This window comes from Grammomys surdaster, unplaced genomic scaffold, assembly GCF_004785775.1.
Source record: "Grammomys surdaster isolate TR1022 unplaced genomic scaffold, NIH_TR_1.0 126153, whole genome shotgun sequence".
Taxonomy (NCBI): domain Eukaryota; kingdom Metazoa; phylum Chordata; class Mammalia; order Rodentia; family Muridae; genus Grammomys; species Grammomys surdaster.
In genome coordinates this window covers 86,331-110,368 of record NW_021620961.1, presented here as the reverse complement: position 1 = coordinate 110,368, position 24,038 = coordinate 86,331, and the positions used below count along the sequence as shown (strand labels likewise).

Genomic DNA, 24,038 nt, shown 5'->3' with positions numbered 1-24,038 from the left:
TTATGCAGAGAGCTTCAGGAAAGCAACTTTTGTGAGTTAGCTTTTTAGTAAGGCCTCTGCCTGTGGGTCACTTGTGTTAGAAGTAGCCTGTTGCCCACACGTGATTCCAATAAACTCATGAATCCACTACATTGGATTCTGGTGGAATCATTTAGTTGGTCTGACGTCAGAAGAACTGGAATGTATAGACACTTGTTTGTATCCTCCCAGGGAACCCTTTCACATTCCTCCTTCAAAGTATCCCCAAAGACTGATGAATCACATGGTCAGACCCATTCTTGCTATCAGTTTTCTGATTTCCTTGCTTTAGCCTTAGGACAAGATACTTAATGAAAGCAACAGACGAAAAGTCTTATTCGGCTCAGAGTTTGAGGAGTGAGGCCATCATGATAGGGAAGGAGCAGAGGAAGGAGGGTGGGATGGCTGGTTCTGTCCATATTATTTCAACCGATTTGTTTTTATTCAGTCCAGGACTCCAGCCCATGGAGTGGTGCCACTCACACTTAGGGTGGGTTTTCTTACTTCAGCTAAACCTTGTGGGAAATGCCTCATAGATGTACCCAGGTGTTTCTTCTATGTCGATAATGAAGATCAGTCAGCATAGCAGTGTACATGGAAGTTTATCTTGAGACATGAACTCAAACGAAATTTATGATGGAATTCTGTCAGGAGAAAAGTGGTATAGAATAATGTTATAAAAAGGTTTTGAAACATAGCCAGAACTAGTCTCTAATCTCAGTAATTGGGGAGTTACAGGGAATTTTAATTGATATGTGAAGGAATAGGTTCAAATCAATAGGAAACTAAAAGGTAGGGCTTGTTGACCTTGGCAAGGGGCACCAGTCATAGTCAAGACAGACAGTTACTAAGCAACATCACAGTTTCTCAGGATTTGTGGAGCCAGAGGGTTTGAAGAGGCACACATATATCTTTAGAAGACAGGTGGTTGAACAGTTTTGAAGACAGTAGGTAACATTAGAAATCTGAGCAGATTTAACATTTTTCTAGTCTATTTTTTATGTCCAAATTTAGTAGATTTTGCAGGGTAAGATACACTTTTCCATTTCTACCTTAAATAGAGAGAGAAAGGTGACTTTGTGTGGGTTGTCTAGTTCTTTCATGCTATTTCATTATTTACATCATCACATACACACTTTTGTTGTGAACGGAAATAAACATCATATAAAAATATACTAGTCTCTTCCAAGTCTCTCAAGTTTCCATGTTACCTGACAGCTATGATGAAGAGCACGAGAGGGAAGCAGACTGGGTGGTTGCTATGGGCCTCTAGATCTTGAACTATGTCTCCCACAGTAATTTTAGAGAGTTAGGGAGTGAGCTCTTCTGGATTGGGGGCTGTCTCGCACCTAAGGCAGGAAGATGGTGGCCGCAAAGAAGACAAAAAAGTCTCTGGACTCAATCAACTCTAGGCTCCAGCTTGTTATGAAAAGTGGAAAGTACGTGCTGGGGTACAAGCAGACTCTGAAGATGATCAGACAAGGCAACGAGAAGTTGGTTATCCTCACCAACAATTGCCCAGCTTTGAGGAAATCTGAAATAGAATATTATGCCATGTTGGCTAAAACTGGTGTCCATCACTACAGTGGCAATAATATTGAACTGGGCACAGCTTGTGGAAAGTACTACAGAGTCTGCACACTGGCTATCATTGACCCAGGTGATTCTGATATTATTAGAAGCACGCCAGAGCAGACTGGTGAGAAGTGAACAAGAAAGTTTTCCTTTAATAAAACTTTGCCAGAGCTTCTTTTGGAAAAAAAATTTAGAGAGTTAGTTACTTTTCCTGTTGCTCTTGTTGCATATATTGAACAAAACAACAACAACAAAAGAAAACAAATTAAGAGACAAAGAGTTTCATTTGGCTCCTAGTTCCAGGGTGCAGTTCACCCCCCCAAAAAGGCATGGTAGCAGGACCTAGAGGAAGCTGCTCTCAGTGATCTAACATCAAGAAGCACAGGGAGACAAAAACTCATGACCCATTAGCTTTTACCACTTTATGCAGTCTAATCACCAGCATGCAGAATGAAGCTCAGTACATTTAGGATGGGTCTTCCTTCCTCAATTAACTTAGTCAAGAAAACACAGATATGCCCAGAGATTTCTCTACGAAATGATTCTATAGCATGCATATGCACATATACACTGTATGTATATGCCCCTGTTCATCCTTGTCTATATGCAGAGGCCAGAGGGAGAGATCAGGTTTTCTGCTTTATCATTCTTTGTCTCATTTCTTTGACATAGGGTATCTAATTCAACCTGGAGCTGACATTTTCAGCTAGCCTGAGTGGCCAGCAAACTCAATCAATCCTCTTACCTGCACCATCACACAGACCTGGGGTTACAAGAGTGTGCTGTTCACATTCAACTGTTTTACATGCATTCTGAGAATCTACACAGTTCTTCATGCTTGCATAGAAAGCAGTCTTGCCTACTCTGGATCTTCTCATCACCCCCCCCCCCCCATAGTGATTCTAGCTCTTGTCAAATTGACAATCAATATAAACTGTCATGGACAGTAACTCGTTTCAACATATCCAGAAAGTCACTTTTCCTTTGAAAGATCAATATCTAAACCCCAATCTCATGAATTTGAGAAAAAGATTTAAGGGAAAGGTGATAAGAAAATCTACCAGTTCATTCACTTATTCAGCAAATGCTCATTTGGAAAGGTTCATTAGCATGTAGTTCAAAGGAGATCACAGATTTCTTGACTCAGAGATAACCAGAGAAAGGAGGCTGGGCTAATGGGCGATGTGATTTCAGAGAAAGCTTTATTGCTGGTGAGAGCATGACTGGAGTGCTGCTTGTGTTATTGGTAATGATAGATCTGGGGCAGTGACACTTAGAGAGTGGGAATGGTCGGATATTATACTTGCACCATCATTGCAAGTGAGTGCTTGAGGCCAGAAATGATTTGCAAGGGGTGGTGAGAGTAGGTCTCACCACCATAGTAAATGTCTGTATAGGCCTCAGGTTGAGTTGGGTTGTGTGACGTTTGAATGATGTGAAGGTAGATAACTGGCTGAGATGAAGAATTAGGAACTAAGATGTCAAAGGGTCACAAAAATTATGTTCTTAGAGAGAAAGAAAATCTAAATCTAAATCTAAATCTAAAATACCTAAAGTCTTGAGAAAGGATGAGCTAATGCACCTGACAATGGTGAGCCGCAGTAACATTGCAAGTGCTCTAGTATTCAAATTGTTTTTAAATGAAACTTTGTCTTCTTAAGTTCATTTATCTTTTTTTTATTTTTATTGGATGTTTTATTTACATTTCCTATGTTGTCCCCTTACCCCATCCCCCACCCACCCAGGAACCCCCAATCCCCTCACCCCTCCTCCTTCTTCTCTGTGGATGTAACCTCTATCTACCCCCCCACTCCCACCTCCCCACCCTTAAAATTCCCACCCCCTGGGGCAGCCAGCCTTCATGCGGTCAAGGTTCTCTTCTTCCACCTATGCCCAGCAAGGCCCTCCACTCTTACATATTCAACTGAAGCGCTGGATCCCTCCCTAAGTGCTCCCAGGCTGGTGGTTTAGACCCTGGGAGCTGTGGTTGGTTGGTATTGTTGCTCTCCTCATGGTGCCGCAAATCCTTTCAGCTCTCCTTCAGTCTTCACTCTAACTCCTCTATTGAGAACCCCATGATCAGTTCAATGGCTAGTTGTGAGCATCTGCCTCTGAGTATGTCAGACTCTTGAAGACCTCTGAGGAGACATCCATATCAGGCTCTTATCAGCATCCACTTCCTGACTTCCACATCAGCATCTACCTTTGGTGATTGCACATGGGATAGATACTCAGGTGGAGTGATCTTGAGACGGCCCCTCCTTCAGTTTCTGTCCCTCACTTTGTCTCCATATTTGCTCCCTTGAGTGGGACAAAGTTCATTTATCTTTAACCTACCTTAATTTTATTGAAGTCTAATTAGCATTTGAGCACGTTGGGTGGAGTGCAGATACACTCTAGAGCTGTCCTGATTTACTAAGCACACATTAGTCTCAAGCACTGGGTCCACGCTGTTCTGTAACCTTTACTTCTATTTCTAACTTATCCCTCATGTTCATTTTTAAAATAGTCTCCAGCCAAAACACAAAGAGATCTGGAAATATTCTTCAGGTTGCTTTTCTCAAAGTCTTACTACACAAAGTGAAAGAGAAAGGAAAGTGCTGGATAAGAGTAACTCTAGCAAGCCCATCTAGAACCTCTTGTGTGACTTTCTTGCTGTGGGATACAGAATCCAATTCTAACTTTTATCCCTCTGAGGGAGCCTGACTGGTCTTACCTCTGATACCTATTTTAAACAATTTTCTTATTTTTGTGTTTCTGCTTTTGGCCTTCCATGCCTTGTTTCCAGCTGGAAGTCCCTCAGTTAATGGCCTTGTCTTGCTAATCTAATTGGCACTGTCATGAACAGCACCCTCTGCCTCATTCCTTCTTGATCCTTCAGTATGGACCTTATCAACAACAGGACTGAATAGGAAACTGAGTTCCTTGTCCATCGTTTACACTCAAATATTCTTCTCCTACCATATAGATACAGCTCTTCTGACCACACTCTCACTTAATACAGTCCTACCTAGCCCTTTCATCCATAGCTTCATATGTTCAATGCCAGGATGCTTTCCTGCATATGAATTATTACTATTTCAAAATCATGTAGTCATTTCGTATAGAAGCAGGTGTTCTTAAAAATCAGATACATAGAGATTCAAGAGATAGAATACATTAGCAGAGTTTAAACCTGAAGCTTACTTCCAGAAGATTGACCTTAATAGAATATTATGTTTCCTTTGGGTATTCACATAAGTGGAGTAGAATCCAACATGGTACGGGCATTTATCATAAAGAATACCAACCATCAAATTAAGTCCCTGAATAATAACAGCTGCAAGACTGTAATCCCCTGTAGTGACATGATTAAATTATGGTCACTCAATCTGTTTCTTGACACCAACATGAAAATGGTTTTTTATTGCACAGTGGAAAGCTGAATAATTTATCCTAGTCATTAACACTAGAGGCCAATATTTATGTCTTCAGAATGGTATTAAATATTAACTAATAGTGAAAATTATTAATGTCATGGTAGCAAAAGGAAAAAAATCAGCTTAAGATAAGATATTGGAAAGCCCATAGCTAAATTCAAATTAAAATAGTAGGATATATATGGTGCAATGTACAGAGGTTCAGGATAGTAATGGAACCATCACTTGGAGAAAACCTAGGAAAGTAGTTGATAAAGTTAGGATCCCAGCCAAAGGACACCCTTCCTTTGACACTATGTGCCTGTGAAGCATACTTTAGTAGATAGTTCACTATAAAGAAATATTAATTTCTTGTGTTATTATTAAAATAAGAATTAATTGCATATCCCAGGCAAACCTTGAATTTGTGAGTAACTCAGTTTATCCTCAATGCACATTTCTTGTACCTCCACACAGGGGCCATAAACACAGTACTGTATGCATGCACCATCATTTGTGACTCAGGGGTATCAATTCCTAAAGACCAATGAAAATGAATGTAGCATATTAAACTGTTGTGAGGATATATAAAACCTACACTGAATCAAGTGCATTGGTTGTATATTTTAAAATGTAAATAAAATGTATGGTCCTAGGTTCTGTTAAATTATGACATAATTCTTTCTGGAATCAACAAAGTTTAAGAATTTAAACTGATGAGGTGTAGCCTTGCTGTCCATTGCACTTGTCACCTGTGGAATAAAGTGCAGTTCTTGTTGCTTTATTACAGTGGTTTGTCTGACTTCCTTCAAGAGATGGACACAGAAAATGCCATGGCACTGGGGATGAAGCTCAGTGACACAGCCTTAATATATTCATGGCCCTGAGTTTGGACAAAAAGTGAACAAGTGGCACTCTGTTTAGGCCACTTGAGTGTTTAGGCTGTGATTTCTACCATAATCAAAGGAGTCTACTATAGAGTTATGCATCAGTAACTCACAGCTTGATGCAGAAGAGGAAATTCTCTTCCTTGTGCCTATTATTAGGAAGCTATTTACTAGAGACAGGATAAAGGAAAATCCTGTTTGTATCCAAATACTCTCTTGTAGTCATCCACCTGACCTAAGGTGTCACTATTCTAGAGTCCCTTGAGTGTCATTTCCATACTGCTCAGTGGTAACTATGGTGTGAAGTAGGACCAGGGTCAAGCTTGGAGGTTCACAGAACTATGGGACTTGGAAGTCTTCCCTTTTATTATTTTTCCTTATGATATTCAACACCATGTCTGTGTATATTATAAGCAACAATGGAAAATGAAAAGGATGAAGCCACAATTACAAAGACATGAACTTAGGACTCCATCATAAACGAAAATTCCTCTGAAAGACTGTGAGAAATAATAAAAGGCCTTCTGCATTGCCAAAATTTACTCATCCACTTAGGCACTTGCTAATAGAAAACGTACAATTGTAATTGGAGCAAGATATTTAGTTATCTTTGACCCTCTCTTGGCTTCTCTGACCTCTCCCTTCACCCCTTGGATCTGGAGTCTCCCACTGATCCGGCAGTTAGGGTCTGTATTCTGGCTTACGTGGATGGTCCATCTGATTTCCATCTCTTCCACTTGCTCTCATGGCTTGATAGTCATTCCATTCTGAAACATTTTAAATGTTCATTTTAAATGCTATTCCTAAATTGGCCAGCAGGCTTTCTCTACTCTTTAAGGCCAAAGATAATTTGACTGACCCTTCCTAGAACTCTCAGATTATAACCCCACCCAGGTTTGATCTGCAGGGACCTAAGACCTAAAGAGGGTTTTTATTTTGATGTGGACCAACCCCTTAAGGAGTGAGTGCCTTGTTAAAGGGGAAGAAAGGACTATAAGCCAGAGGGGCTTCAATGTTGGCTGTCCATTGGCACCATCTTCACATGAAGACAATAAAACAGACTGCTGGGACTTACTCCTTAGACTCTCATTTACTTGGTCTGAGGTGTGACCATGGCAATGAAATTTTGTTTTTGGCCAAGCTGAGAACCACTGCTTAGACCTAGAATAAACTGAATTAAAACATCTAGACTTCAGAATAAGTATAAAAGCTTAAGAAAACAGTATCAAGATAAATCAATATATGTAAATGAAAGGGAAAGGAGAGAGAAAGAGAAAAGGAGAGAGGTAACGTGTTAATTAAAAGGTATATTTTAGACATGACCTCATAGCTAGAAATTTTGAAGGTTTTCCTAGACCCTTGTAATTATGTCGTTGTTATTGTTGCTATTATTATTATTATTAAACTTCTTTTATGTGGGAGCTGTGAAGGATTGACAGGCCTGCTACTTCTGACAAGAAAAGACCCAGTTTGTCATATTCCTGAGATTTTTGTATTATAAAGCAAGGTATAGCCCTAATTGCTGCTCCACTCACTATTGTAGGCTGTAGTTCCCCTCTAGAAGCCTAAGCATCTTTTGGAAACTAAGTCATTTGCAGCCAGAACCTAGACATCACCTCTATTTTCTACCTTCTGGTAGGATGTAGAATTAAGTCATAGTGAAGAATAATGTTAGATTACAAGGCCTGAGGACAAGCCTTGGCTGCTTCTGAATTCTAGACTTAGAGAATACCATTGACTTTGGGATGCCCATTGTTGTAGTTTGAAAAAGAATGGCCTTCATAGACTCACATGTATAAACACTTGGCCCATAGCCAGTGGCACTGTTGTGAGGTATGATTTGTTGAAGTAGGTGTGGTCTTGTGGGAGGAAATATGTCACTATAGAGGCTGGCATTAAGATCTCAGATGTTCAAGCTAGACCTAGTATGACAGTCTCCTTCTGCTGCCTGACAATCCAGATGTAGAACTCTCAGCCACTCTCCATCACCATATCTGCATGAATACTCCTGTCTCTCTAAGCATGAACTAAACATCTGAAACTGTAAGCTAGTCCTAATGAAATGTTTTCCTTTATAAGAGTTGCCATGGAAATGGTGTTTCATCACAGGAATGAAACTCTAACTAAGATACCCATTCTCTAAATATTTTCCCCTTCCATAGAACAGGCCTTCTAGCTCCACCCTTGCTTTGTAGGGAAGGCTTTCCTGTTGGAGGCCATAGGAACATATTTGAGTAACTTACCTGCATGCAATTGTATAACTTGGGTTTATGATTTGGTTCAGTAAGAAAGACTATACACCAAAGGAAACCTCAGATTGTTTTAGTAAAAGAGTATTAGAAAGATTCTGTTGAATGATTTAGAAGATGTGGACAGAGACTCACCTTCACTCTGGGTACTGTCAGAGAGTGAATGCTGTAGTATGATCTTATCTACCAAGATGGCAGAGTACTATAGATGCAGCAGCCACTTTCTTTGGCTATGAGGAAGTGATTTAAAGTTTTCTGTGTGGAGAGTAATCCTCACTTAGGCAAAATTATTAAGTAGATTTATTTTGCCCCCCCCTCCTTGGTCATAGTCTAAGAATGACCTTTCTGATGTGGGATTCTGGGAGGTTTATATCCTGCAGAAGTGTAAGTTTGCATGGTTAAGAGTGTCAAGCCAACTACTTGATGTAAAGGCTGTCTTTCCCTTTCTGTGCAGTCTGCCCACAATCCAAGTTTTTTCTAAGGCTAAGACATTGCCCAAACCCCAGTACATTGAGTCTAATCCTAAATTCATTATTAGGCAAGCTCTCTAATTGAGAGTGGGTACTGATGGCTCTCTAGGGATTTCCTAGAAAGTTCTGGGATCGGATTAGATTTTGAAACTTTGAAAGCTGAGCTCACACAACGGCCTGATATCTAGCTGCTCTCTTGTCAAGATTTCTTTATCTAACAGATCAGGACCCACCGGTCTCACCTCCAGCTTCCTATGAGTCTCCTTCCAACAGCAACTGTGTAAGTGTCTGGTCCTGCTGGCCCAGCCTATGCTGCTGGCTCTACAGGCAGTGGATACAGTTAAACTCTTGTCTTTTCGGGATGACCTTCTGCTAGCTCCAGGCTGCCCCTCATCCACTGTTGCTCACAGCTGAGCACATCTATGATGAGAGAAAAATACTAAGGTCATATTCAAACTGATTGCTTTTAGATTCTTTCCTAGCTTTCTTCTGTTTCCGAATGGCAGACCTTCAATGTCCTTATTGATTACATGTTTGCTGAATGAACGAATCCACTCTGATAACCAGAAATCATTAATGCATAGCTTTTCTTTGTTTAGAAACTTAGAATATTTAAAAAAACATTCTTTTAAAAAATTTTAACAAGGATATGGAACATATATGCGGGAAAAAGAGGACAATTAAGAAAATATAGTTCATGGTAGATAAACTCTCAGTGAAGAAGGAGACATGAAGGAGAATCATAGCCTACCAGGGGCCTAATGATTCTAATCCAATTTCCAGCTCAAGGCAAAGATTCTTTCCATCTCCCTGACATAATTACATACTTATCCAGGAATGGGAATGGTCCCATCCAATGGCATATTAAACCGAGAAACAATAAAATGGATGTGTGATATAGGAAGAAATTGAAGCAATATTTAAAAAAAAATCATGGCAAAGAAAAAAAGAATTTTCCCCCATCCCTGTGGAGAGAAACCCTGTAAAAGGAAAGCAAAATGACTTACTCAAGGTTGTCTAGGACCTCAGGGCATGATGGAGGAATAGATTATCTTAATGTTCTGTCCACTAGCCCATGGTGTCTCAGTAGCAGTCTACCTGCAGGCTAAACTTGTCATGTAGCCTAGTTAACTCTGAGCATACTGTAGAGACTTGAGGTTGGCAAAACCACCATTGCAAGAGTAAGATTTGTAGCCTGATTTAATGAACTGAGGAGTTGTTTTGTAAGTACATAAATATTCTCAGCTTGGAGAACTAGCATTAAAGCTTGATAGCCACCTTGCAAATGGTTGCTAAGAATGCTCGGTTAGTGGCAAGTCTAGCTAAGAAGGAAATAAGACATTTATTAACTGTCATGTCAAATCATCTTTACAAGATCCAGATGTACCTTTGGACTACAGAGACATAGAGACAGCTTTATGGATTATCCAAGGGACTGGTTGTGGGGACTCCATATTGTGATGGTTTGATTTTCCTACCCAAATAATGCCTAGTAAAGATGATTGTGTCTTTATATAGAAAATATCATTTTTTATCTTTTTAAGAGACTACCCAAGATATAGCAAAATGGAAGCTATGGCTTGCTTTTTAAAATATCCTTATAATGATATAATAAAACAAAGTAATATTTACTGGTCATTAGTTTCATTCAAGTCTAAAAGGACCATTTATAATAATAGACACTCAGAGACTATCTATCTATGTCTATCTATCATCTATCTGTCACCTATTATCTATATCCATACATATTTTTTGTCTACTATATTTATAGCATGTATATTATTGAAGGTTTGTAAAAAACCCAAAGCTAATTCTGTTATAACATCAAAAATTACTCATAAATGGCAAGACAGACAGTCTTAACTCCAGGATTCTGCAAGGTTGAGATGACACACTGTTGAAGCATCTTTTTCTGCTTTATCAGGTTTTAATGCCATATTCGATCCAGTGCATGTCTTTGTTAAACTTCCTAGCAAATTGCTTTCCGACTGCCTTAAAATGATAATGACATTTTTTATGAGGCCATTAGATTAATGGGAATCATGAGTTATTGGTAACAATTCAGGGATAGACAGAAATAATGAAGGGTAGTAATGGCTTTTTTTCTGAGTATACACAGGTAAGGGAGAAGTTTCCATGAAACAACATTCTCAGCTGCCCTGGTATGCCATCTGAATGCTTCTTTATGTATATTCCTGCATGCTCCCATGGGTATTCTCACAATGGTCTAATCCAACCACGCTTATTCCTTACTACTTCCAAATTCTTTTCCAGGACAACTATGGGAGGTAGATAATTAAACTCAAATGTACTCACATAGTGTCTCCAGTGACAGTGAGATCCAGCATTCCAATGAGTAGCTTGGGTTTTACATACGATGGGTGCATCCTTGGAACTTGCCCAGGGTAAAGCAACATCCAGCAGAGAAAGGATCTTTGCTTTCTCAGGTAACATAGATGCTGCTTGGCCTGTACTTGGTCTTTGGCTCTTTCTCAGTTGTCAATTCCCTTATGAAACCTGCTCCGCCTTCATTCTGGAGGACCATCTTCTCACATCTCAAAGCCTGCCATCTCACAAGGCCTCTCCTCTCAATAGCTGGTTTTGGCTGTGGCAGAAATGTTGTTGACATAGCAGATGGTTTCACTATTTCTAAAAACCAGCAATATCTCTGCCATTTCCACCCACCTACTCTTGGCTACTGATTCTCCTTCAATGGTGTGGGTCAATTTCAGGAAAACTCTATACTCTGATGGTTATCTTAAATATCAGATAAAAAATTACATAAGGTACAAGTGCCCTTATAGAACATAGGCAGAGATAGACTGTTGGGGGCCTTCCACAGATAAGTAAAGAGTTGAAATAAATGGTTTGACTTGCCACAATAGATTCTGTGATGAAATTGTGATGAGTAAGCTTGAGTAGCATCTAAGTTTTTGAAGCATGGAATGCTTTGGTAATAAGGTGTGGGTAATGGGGTACCCCAGAAGAAGCAGGGGACTGGTAGCCCTCTTAGAAGAGAATCCTATGGAGCAATGTTTGACAATTTTGAAAACAACATGACTTGAAAAATGAGGTTGTCATGTTGGGCTAAGGAATGTGTTTTAGCAGTGATTCTGGAGCCAAAGCCAATGACAGGATGATCTGAGATCCAATCCAGCCACTTTTTAAAAAAACAAAAATCAAAGCAGGCCCATTTCTTTTTTCCTTGCATGTCTTATGCAGGCAGCCATGTGAACAGTTTCTTGAAGTCACTAAATAATGCTATACAAGTTCTCCTTCACTTGAGCTTTTTATGAACAATTCTGGAAAATGTTCATTCTTTTGAGAAGGATCACAGAGATGAGAAGCATGCACAGATAATGGCAGCCTACAGGTTGGAGCCAACTTCTTTACATTTTTATTTTATGTATGTGAGTACACTGTAGCTGTCTTCAGATACACACCAGAAGAGGGCATCCAATCCCATTACGGATGATTGTGAGCCACCATGTGGATGCTGGGAAATGAACTCAGGACCTTTGGAAAAGCAGCCAGCACTCTTAACCACTAAGCCATCTCTCCAGCCCCCACAGCCAACTTTTTGAGTTGGTATCCTCCTCCAGGATTGTAATGCTTCTTAGTTGACCATGTCCTTTGAGTTGGCCAACAAAGGACAGGTGCTAGTATTTTTTGTAGAATGAGTGTCAGAGCTAAACTGGATGGCTAACTTTCCTGTCCTTTCTTCTCACGGTACTAGTAATGGTGACAATACTGAAATGTTAAGCTAACTGATATTCAGAATTCCAAGGGCAAGTTCTAAGGATAAGAACACAGATACAGCCATCTGGAGAGAGTAGCGTATAAAGATGATGGAAGGAATGCTTTAGGGGTAAACATAAGCATCCCGGGAATACAAGGTGAATGAGCAAAACTAATTTGGAAGTCAGGTGCATAGGCAAATCAGAAGGGGTCTCACATGGACTGTGAGCACAACAAGAGTCAGCTCTAGGAGAAACATTGTCTGTGTGATTTTGTTTCCGATTACAGCCTGCTCTTCTGATCGCATTAGTAGTGAGTGCTTCAAAGGAGCACAGTGCTTGAATTGAAAGATTCATTCTATCATGGAAAACGGCTTACTCACAAAGAATAATCTGTCAACCTACCATCAACATGGCTTATTATCTCCTAGCACAGAAGAATAAGTATAATTAAGAGAACTGAGATAACATGGAAAATATTTAGCTGCAAGTTGAGGTTGTCAATAGGCCAATGGGAGCTGATAGAGTCACAGGACTGTGTTATTTTCCCAATCAGTGTGAGGTGAGAAGGAGTCAGAGGAAGAGGGGTAGTAGTATGGGGATAATTCTAAGGTATTAAAGGATTATGGTATTTTCAGGAGCAGTTATCCCAGCCAAGTGGAGGCTCTGAAGGAAGAGGCTCCTTCAAAAAGACAATTTTGTTTATAAATTGACTGAGAGACAATTTAAGAAGTTGCTTGTAAGGTTTTTAGAGCTAAGAAAGGTTATATATCTAAGACCTTGCTCCCTTTCAAAGATTCCTTACTCAACATCAGTCTACATGTGTAAACACAATAAAATGACCAGTTGAAGAGGACACTCACAGCATCCATCCTCCATAAAATATGACTACATTGACCTAAAACAATGCAAAGATTCACAAAGAGTTTGAATATATGGCTGAGTGGGTAGACAAACTTTCTTCACAAATCTGATAACCTGAGTTTAATTCCCAGAGGCCATGTAAAGATGGAAGGGAAGAGCCAGCTCCACCAAGTTGTTCTCTGTTATTAACCTAGTCTCTATGGTACCTTTGAATGTTCCCAAAAAACCACATGCAATAATAACAAAGATTTTAAAAAGAGTTTAAATATAGTTCACAATAAACAAGAATACTGAAACACAGGTCCTTTCAGATTAGCCTCTTAATTCTTAGCTCTTACTAGCAAATCCAAATAGAACTGCTGTTGGCCCTAGCTGGGGATGTAATGATGGCCCATGATTTGGGTTATGGCTGGGTACTTGATATATTTGAAAGCAATGCTAATTACTTTTAGACTGAAGTGGGTTTCAAAGCATCACTGGAACTTTTGGTGAATACGCTTTAACATAATATGTAACTGTTTTTGGAAACAGGTATCTGATGGGCCAGGTTACTGGATTTCATTATTCATGAAGGAAGAGATCTTCAAAATTATGGAAAATGTCCCTCACACAAGCTCATGTTGCACAGCTTAAGGCTATGCCTAAGGAACTTCATAGTCTCCTTTCCTCATGCCAAGTACATCTACCCACTCACTTACTACATTTTACAAGGAACCATGGGAATATTTGGGAAAAAATTCTTAGACTTTATGAAGAAAAGAATTTCACATAATACTTTTTGAAATTGCTTCTGAATAGCACTTTCACTGGAAAATATATTTCATGTATGTCTCAGAAAGAAACTTGGTTTGTATAATAGAGGAAGGAGATGGGGCCTGGAAATGGGAAGAAATCCTGACTGACACCTACTTAACAGATATGGATTAGCAAGAGAAAGGCATAACAAATTTACCATGAAAAGACATAAAACTCATACAAAACATAGAACTTAAGGGAAGGACAGATGGCTGAGGCTTAAATACCCATCAAGAACATTGAAGTGGGGGAGTTGTCTTAATTAGAGGGGACTGTTTTAGAGAGATCCCCTTCCAGATCGTAGGGATAGAATATGGGAAGGTTAAATGGAACTTAATTCTGAGATTATTTCTGTAGCTCTGCATGCCAAAGCTCCACATTTTGAGATATACTTTTCTGAGCCTTAATAGCATTTAAAATAAAACATTTGACAGACAGAATATGCTACTCATAAATGTTGTATGTGCACAAGTTGGGTTAATCTCAGTATAACATTGTGGTGAATTGCACCCGTTAGGTAGAGGCATACTCCAAAATTAGAAAAGATTGTTTGCCAGGCCTTTTGAGCTTTTATTTAACAGACATCCCACCTGAGTTCTAAATTTACTTCTGCAAGCAGCTAAGCTTCTGGAAGAGAAATGATACTGCAAAGTGAGAGCCTATAGGAAGCATACATGGATACAGCTTCATACATCACACCGAGTGCCATCCCTGGACCTTAGAATCTGCTAGAATTTCAGGTGTGCCAAGTAAAAATATATAGTTGAATTTTTTTCTAAAGCCAACAATTAATATATAAATGGTCCCTAAAATGCATCTTCTATAGGCCTGTTCTTTGACCAACTTCAGAATCTCAGATACATATTTAAATACCCTGGCAGTATTTTAAGCAAGCAGTTCAATTTTGTATTCAAAATCAGAGGAAATACATTTCATCTATTCTATCTGGTTTTTCCTTTGCAGATATCAGGCTTTAAAATTTCTTGTTGCATGAATATTAGCTTAGAAGAAAGCATAAGTAGTTATAAATCTAAATCTTGGTTTTGGCTTTACTTAAAAATCTGAGCCTTTAGAATGTAGTTCCAGGTAAAAGGAGGTTCTGCTTGCAGGAAAAGAAAGGACTTTGAGTGGGAAGGGAAGAATGGACCTCAAGATACAGTCTGATAGGGTTGTTAGTAGTGAATGGTCTCAAAGAGAGATAGCTCTGTGCTCCAAATCACCAGGTGCTGGTCACTAGAAATAGAGAGACAACATGGAACAGACTTGTAAGGAAGGTGCAAACACAAATCATCTTTGCAACATCTTTTGAAAGCAAGACTGTGTCTTTACCCTTTTATTCCTGCTCTGTGCATCATTTATGCACACCTGTGTCTTTCTACATGCACACCCATCCAAGGGATGTAGACCAGAGGGCGGAGAACCAGGCTGGAGCAGGAATCCCAGTGCAGTGGATCACAGCTGAAATAAGTGGTCTTAAAGACATATGGTGCTGATACTCTTCCCATACTATAGGACAGACAGAATCTACCACACTTGTGGATTAATGGTTATACACAAATACCAATCTTTCGGGTTTAAGTATATTAATAAACAGAAGTAGTTGATTTCCCAGGAAGATAAGTACACCATATTTTCTGTATTAACCTTCCCAAAACTTACCTCTTGTCAAATTTTGCAGGAATAATTTCTGTGCACTGAATGAGGTCATTTGTTCTGGTGACGGGGTGGGGGGCTGTACTACTCTTTGCTAAATCTCAAATGCACAGATTCGGATTCACTGCACGTTTGGACTGCCAGCAGTTACATGTTTATTTTATACCAAGCTCTGACTCATGTTCTGGGGTGAGATTTCAGATGTGTCACAAATGCACAGCCCCCAAACACTGTCAAAGGCCCAGAACTAGGAATGTGTGTCACTTCCCAATCATGCAATTTTTAATAGAGATCAAGTAACCAGCATTGCCTCACACTGGAATGGCAGAATGTGAAGGAAAAGAAAGGCAGGGAGTCCCTTGTTGCGGTCTTTCCCTGTGATCTGGCAGCACTAGGGACAAGTCCTCAGGATAGAGTGGGCCTCATGGCTTCTAGATTTTTGTGCCTCCTGTGGGCCATGTGAAGATGGAAACTATCATCCCCCATATCTCTCTTGAGGATAAATTGATACCCAGAGCCTACAATCCTACCCCTTGTCACGATGTTTTCAATTATCTACAGGACTTCCATCTACAGGTTATTTCCAGTCTTTTAGAGTCATTTAACAATCTTTATAACAAATAAAAATGGGCAAGATGAGAGGAATTAAGGATGAAGATCACTCTCCTTAACTTTTGTCATGTCATATTTTATTCATGACCATGATGTCTTTCACCCAATTTCTTTGGTTTAAGCAATAAATTTTCTGAGAAAAAAATATTTCAGTGTGCTTCAGGGCTATACCAGCACAGTGAGGTAAAGTATATAGACGTTTTATAAGTAGTGTCTTAAATCAAGCTCCTGTCTTGAAAACTTCCTTACACTGTAGCATTTATTTTGTTTCCAGATGTCTGTAGCAGGAAAGAAATGACTCAGAGATTAGACATCAGTATTATACTAAAAGCAATCATCTGCAAAATTCATATTTTCTGTACAGTGACTGTCTTGAAAATGAAAAATCTGATCACAAGATTGTTTTCTTTCGGCACTCAGAATATCAAGCAGTGTGCTTGATTGACTTTCACTAAATTGACTGTTTAGTCACTGTTGAATGGTATGTCCCTTAGGTAAGACCCTTGGGAAATTATTTACGAAGCATTGTAGCACTGGAGTCTCTTTCACCTCAATTTTCTGCATAGCATCAGCACTGTCCACTTGCCCTCCAGGCATCTTCTAGGTGGAGACATTGCCGTGATGAAGATTCATCCTGCTGCTTGTCCAGCCTTCTGCAGAGTGGACTACAGTTGCTTATTTGAAGTGCACTGGTCTTGTCAGTCACGTTTACTCCATGATTAGTACTTTATTCCTTATCAGAGGCTACAATGTGTTCCTTCTAGTCTTCAGCACTTTCATTCACCTCCACTCATTGGTCAGAGGTTACTTGGAAATGGTAAATGAGGAGAAATTTATGATATAGTAGATGACACAAGAGACCCTTGCTATCCGTGCTTATGATAGATGACCCGGCATCAATCTTAGATGATGATCAATATGTAGTGGATTGCATAATGAATGAATGAATAAATGACTATATTCTAAGAATCAATCTAAGAAAATGACAGGCATTATCTAAACAATTATCTGGCCATGGAAATTACTGAAATATATTTTTTTTACCAGATTACATTTTTGTGAAGTATGAAATATTTTCTGTTTTGAGATTCCTTAACTCAGGATTTTATTTATTTATTTATTTATTTATTTATTTATTTATTTGCATCTAGAATTCAGACAGGAAACATGAGACTCAAAGGTCTGGAGAAGAGAATTCAACAATGGCAATATTTACAACCAGGTAGGCAGGGTTACGCATAATATTACATTAAATAAGGGTAATTGCAGAGCCCTCTAGAGTCAACAGAAGCAGGAGTGCCAAGGGAGTAGGAGGATGATGCAGAGGAGCTAACAGAGATGTGGACTAGAGGGAAATGTGGCTTTGGAAAGAGGCCTAGAGCCAAACTGCAGTGAGCTGGCAGGACAGTAGTTGTTTGAATGAAATTAGTATTTCATTCCCTGTTAATCCTTAAATATCCTGGCAAGTATCTTCCATTGGCCAAACTGGGTACCACAGGGCTAGGAAGCCTATTGACACAGTACCCAGAGGTTGGCATCTGGGAGCCCAAAACAAAGTACAGACAGTTAGAAGGTAGATCTGGAATAAGAAACCCAAAATATCCAAGAATTCTATCAGCTGTGGTGACTAATTGGTGGCCCACATAGTATTAATACTTTTGTTACCATCTTTATCTAGACGGGATAATTATGGGTAGGAAAATATTATGGAAAACATAAATTTAAACCATGAAATTCTTAGAAAAAGAGCAGCATTGTAATAGAAATGAAATCCAAACCCTCAATGTTTTAGATTCCTGATGGCATAAATTATGGATAAGCAAAAGTAAACAGTACTGATGTCTCTTGAATTTTGTTTGACAAAAGGTCTAAGAATTGTGCACAGATTGTTTTTTCTTTTTCTTTGCCTTGTATGCTTATAGAGAAAACTACATTCAGCCTCTGCTTTAAAAATGTGTTGTTTCTTCTAAATGTGGTGGCTAATGAAAGGATTCTTTATAAGAATGCTTTCAGGAGAACTTTGTAGGAATGTGAGGTAAGCAGGGTGTGGCACAGGGGGCAGCTTAAGAGGGTGGGAACCAGCTGATGGGTAGACATAGCTTGGTCCACAGAGGAGCTCTAAACATGAATGGTGTACAAAAAATCCAAACATGGCTGGGGGGATAGCTCAGTCAGTTAAGTTCTTACCTTGCATACATGCAGACCTGAGTTCAATCCCCAGCACCCATGGAAGAAAAGATGGATTAGATTGTGTAGATATAAGGTGAGTGGTGGGGAGGAAAAGATGGATGGATAAATGGGATTTGCTGGCCACCCAGCCTAGTCTACTGTAGGAGCTTCAGGTCAGTGGGAGACTGTGTCTCAAACAGACAAGAAGGATGGACAGTGCTTGAAGAAAGACACTCAGAGTTATTCTCTCAGCTTCTTGTACAAATAAACATACACAAGTTGGGCATGCCAACCATACACAGAAAGACAGACAGAGATGGGGGTGAGAGACAATTAGAGAGTCAGAGAAAGACACAGGCAATATACACACACACACACACACACACATATGCACACACACACATTTGAACATACACATACACACATACACACACAGAGAGACTGAAAGACACATCCAAGCACACACACACACACACACACACACACACACACACACACACACACTGAAGCTAGCCACATAAGGCTGAAGGTCATGACTATAGTAGTGGATGTTTGTCTCCCAGGCACAGTCAAGAAAGGTGATTCTGTGAGACTCTAGAAACAAGTGCTTGGACGAGCTGGAAGATGAGGGCACTGGCTCAGTTTGGATATAACATCTACTAGATACCAATAATCTGGTAGACAAAATTCTTTCTAGTCATAAATATCCACAAGAATATTCTCAATGACATACCCAGGTACAGTGGCTGGATACTTAATTGAGGATGCTCATGGGATAAAAAGATTTTTAAAAATTTAATTATCATTTTATGTGCATGGGTATATGATGTCCATTCTTGATTGTCAATTTGACTACATCTAAAAATAACCGAGACCAAAATGACTGTGCACTCTTGTGAGAAGCTTTTATTTTTATTTTTTTAAATTTTTAGTTATTTCTTAATTGAATCATGAAGTAAGAAGACCCACTCCTAATCCAAATCTTTGAGGTGGGAAGATGTGGACCACACCTCTGACGATAGCCTATAGAATAATATGAAAGAGGAAAGATCTCTCGCTCTCTCTTTGACTGCTTGCTTTCACTCTCATTAGCAAGTCCATTTCTTCACTGGTATTATTTTCTACTTCTTTTGCGATTCCAGCATGCTCTGAAGACTAGCTAAGACACCCAGGATTCTTAGACCTTCTGTTCATAGGCAGCCATCGTTGGATTAGGAGGACCACAGCCTATAAGCTATTTTAATAAATTCCTTTTCTTTCTCTATATAGAGGGATTCACTCTATAAGTTCTATTGTTCTATAAAACCGTGGCTGATATGAGTTGATTTGTCTGCATGTATGTTCAGGTACTGCCTGGTGCTCACAGAAGCCATATCAGGACTCTAGATCCTTTGCAACCAGAGTTAGAGATAGTTATGAGCCTCTATGTGAGTGTTGGATATTGAACCCAGGTCCTCTGCAAAAGCAATCAGTGCTCTTAACTGCTGAGCTCTCTGTCCATCCCAGTATGTTTTAGAGTCCCATGACACTTGTAGTATCTCCTGCCTAAATTCCAGACAAAAAGACTTGTTTCTAAGGCTGTTTTGTTGTTGTTTTAAATAAGTCCTTAATGAATGTGGCTTTAAACCTCAGCAGTCACCAAATTTACAAAAGTCAAAGACCCATAAGACCAGTCCTATTTCAACTAGAATCATAACATAACCTCAAGTCAAGATTCCCACTAAACTTCTGTGTCTGTCATAAAACAGAAGCTTAAAAGTCAATAGCAGCATAGAGACATACCACATTATAAATCACTTTTTATTATGTACTTTGACAGCAAGGTGCATAAGAAGTTCCTAGCAAGTGCTAAAACATCAAGAAAAGGAATAGTGGGTCGTATTAGCCAGAATGTAAATAGTCAATCCCTTCATGATTTGTATCATTTAGTGCTATGGCAGTTTAATATAAAGTAATTTATTTTTTTCTGATTCTATTTCTAGAAAGTTTCTTAAATCCATCGCCATTGAGAAGAATGTATCGACCGTGATGTATAATCAAAAGGAAAGCTTGGAAAAAGGAAAATGATAAGTGAACAGAAAGGCTGATTAGCATAGCAGGATGGTTTCTGTGCAGTTTTTATAAAGATGATTTTTCAAAATTTCATTTTTTTGAGAGAATCCAATCACCCTAAAGTATTTTGGTACTGGAAATCAGCTTTCTTTACATGTCTACAAAGGAACAAGATTTGCATTTATTTTAAAAAAAAAAAAAAAAGACTTCTACCATCCAATTAAATGAGTGCTGTGGCAGTACACTTGAATAGTTTTTTTATCAGCAAGGAAAGAGATGGCTCTCTTTCCCTGAAGAGGGCATTCATGTCCCTACTGGTGAAGGGCATGATGACCATTGCTGAATGGATGCTTTGGACAAACCTGCATCTGATCTGATGAAATCAAGGTTTCCTAGGAACTAAAATTTTAAACCATTAATCTAGCACTGCATACCGTTTTCCCTTCGAGTTTCCAGAAACTATCCTGATTCAATGTGGAGCTCTTTGTCCTGGTTTTAAACAAATATTCTTATTTTATTTTTTAGAGACACAGGTTTTCTACTTGTTAAGAGATATTTATTTTTACTTCATGTGTATGATTGTTTGTCTGCATGTATTTATATGTACCATGAGCTTGTCTTGACCAGTGGAGTCCAGAAGAGGGTGTCAGGTCTTGTAGATCTGGAGGGACAGATGATTATGAGCCACTATGTGGGTGCTGGGGACCAAACCCTGATTCTTTTCTCTGTAAGAGCAGCAAGTACTCTTAAGTGACTCTTTAGTCATTGCTCCAACCCTTGTTATTACTTTTTGTCCCTAATGATGTGACTAGATAATTTCTCAGGGTACAGTTAAAAGAACAGGGAGAAGCTGTTTACACCATAAATGGATCTGTAAAAGCCAGACCCTAATTAGTAATGTCTATGCAAGCTATACAGAGAAAACAGAAACATGCAAATGAGTCATCACTTAAGTCCTCTTGTTGGGTCCATCCCTACCCCCTATTAAAAAGAAAAAAACCCACCAAACAAACAAACAAACAAACAACACAACACAAACAAAGCTAAATTGGAGGATATTTATAAAACACACAGTCTTTGCTGTCAGAGGGGTAGAAAAGAGCTGGCAGTTGGTGAGATGCATTTGTGGGTCACTGAAAGGCTAAAACAGCTTAAAGTGGAAAAACAAAGCCAACCAGAAGAGTGGTTAGAGTTTTCCGAACTTAGGTTTGAAATGACTCCATTTGTCAACATTCTTTTCAGTAAGTCCACATTATCATCAAGGAGACGGTTGTTACTTTCTTACAAGGCCTGGCAGGAATGCAGTAGACATTCATTTCCGGGAGGTGGGCTTCAGTCCTTCATTATACAAGTCAAAAGCTTGGCTAAGTGTGAAGAGATTTAATTTCACTAAAAGCTTATAGCTGAGGTCTTGTTCTCATATTCAGGACAAAGGTTGCCTCTTGGACGATTAATGTGACTTTTACATCCTCTTCAATTTGGCTCTAAACTATCTCTTTCAATTACCATAATTCTCTGACTGATAGCCTTAACATTTCTGGATGAACAATTTAAAGCTTTTTTTTTTCCTTTTTCTTTATCCACTGCAGCCTAAGTTGAGAGTGTTACATCTTTGCTTTGGTAAAACAACAACAACAAAAACAACAACAACAACAATATCATCAACAACAACAACAGAAAGCATTGTAATGTGCCTTTGGTTTTAAACATCTCATTTCTGGATCACTTTGCCTCAGCATACTGCAGTGTTTGGACCTATATTCCCAAGCTCCAGATTTAGCCTGGGAGAGAACACCTGGGTTTTACATTCCTGAGTCCACCTCAGCTCAACCTCATGCTCCCTCATCCTTCAAAGTCCAACTCAGCTCCATGCCTCCTATATTTCACATACTCATTCTAGCATTTATTATCTGTACATACTGTTGGTCACACTCAAACATTCTTACTTATGCTTTCAAGTTCTCAGGCTCTAACCTGTTCCTACATCATTTTAAAGATTATTAAAGAAACACAACAAGGACCCACAACTAGAGAGGGTTATTCCTGGAGAGCAAGAATGTATCCCTAACATTTCTTCACATGAGACTGAGCTTCTTTCTGTATCTAATGACCACACTTCAGAATGACTCCTGTAGAGACTACACTTCCCTCACCTCTATTTCTCAATTCTGTCTCAGCTTCCTTCCAGAATAGGTGAGGTAGATTTTGCCTATAGTCCCAGATAGAGGTTGCAATAGGAAGATCACTTAAACCCAAGAATTCTAGGAAAGGCCTCATATAGAATAAACAAATAAATAAAAGATCTGATCCTGAATAACCTCCATAAGTTATCCCCTGTTCCCACCAGAATTAGTCCTCCCTTATCCTATGCTCTTACAATTTACCCTCCCTCAATTAAAGAACGATAGTAAACCAACACCCCTGCGAAGGCCATGCAGTATGAAAATGTGTGCATTTATTGAAATGACAGAAATGAAATATGGCAAGTGACTCTATGACTTTATTACAGGGTTATAAACTCATCCTAACACATGCCTATTGTTTTAATAGAAGAGTCCTGTGAGTGGGTTTCAGACAAGACAGGACAATGTGACATTGCATACAGAAAACTGAAAAGGTATCCCCCTTCTGTCTGCTACTTTACTCATGACATCTTAAATCTTCTTTACCTTCCATCAGCTGCCTGCATAAAATTTAACAGTCTACTAGTAGCTAAAATACCCCACTTCTTGGATGCTGTATATTGTAGTTCTAGAGTCTTTACATTTTTCCTGTCCATGATTTGTGAGCTTAACAGACAGGCAGTAAGAATAATTTGCATTGTCTTAGCTGAAAAGGACATGTCTTTTTTAAAGACATTCAGAAAACCACAAAATTAAACATTTCATCTCAGCGACTGTGGGCTTTTGGATCACTAGGGGATATTGACAGCCTTGTACAAAGATTCAGAACAACATTTCTGTAATTACTGAATTACTCATCAAATTTTCTCTCTGTGTGCTTTAGTTAGGGCTTTATTGCTGTGGAGAGACACCATGATCATGGCAACTCTTATAAAGGAAAACATTTAATTGGGGATGGCTTACAGTTTCAGAGATTTAGTTCACTATCATCATGGGAGGAAGTATGGCAGTGTGCAGGCAGACATGGTGCTGGAGCTGAGAGTTCTACATCATGATCCACGGGTAGCCGAAGAAGTCTGTGTGCTATATTGAGTACAATTTGAGCATTTAAGATCTCAAAGGCCATCCTCATAGTGACACACTTCCTCCAGTGAAGCCACACTCCCTCCAACAAGTCCATACCTCTTAATAATACTACCTCTGATGGATGGCCAAGTATTCAAACACATGAGTCTATGGGGGCCATTCTTATCCAAACCACTATATTCCACTCTTTGGCCCCCATGACCATAATGCAAAATGCATTTAGTCCCACTTCAAAAGTCCCTATAGTCTATCACTATCTCAACGATGTTTAAAAGTCCAAAGTTCACGGTCTCTTCTGAGACTCACAAAATCTCTTAACTGTAAATGCCTGTAAAGTTAAAAATAAAAAA

The 24,038-nt window shown here is 39.2% G+C and overlaps 1 protein-coding gene across 1 annotated transcript; it reads left to right on the top strand.

The window, feature by feature from the left end:
- Positions 1–1,380: 1,380 nt before the first annotated feature.
- LOC114612285 (60S ribosomal protein L30-like) lies at positions 1,381–1,773 on the top strand. The gene has a single exon (XM_028757243.1). It carries the CDS (start codon positions 1,381–1,383, stop codon positions 1,726–1,728), a length of 348 nt encoding a protein of 115 aa, XP_028613076.1. The 3' UTR covers positions 1,729–1,773.
- The last annotated feature ends 22,265 nt before the right edge of the window (positions 1,774–24,038 follow it).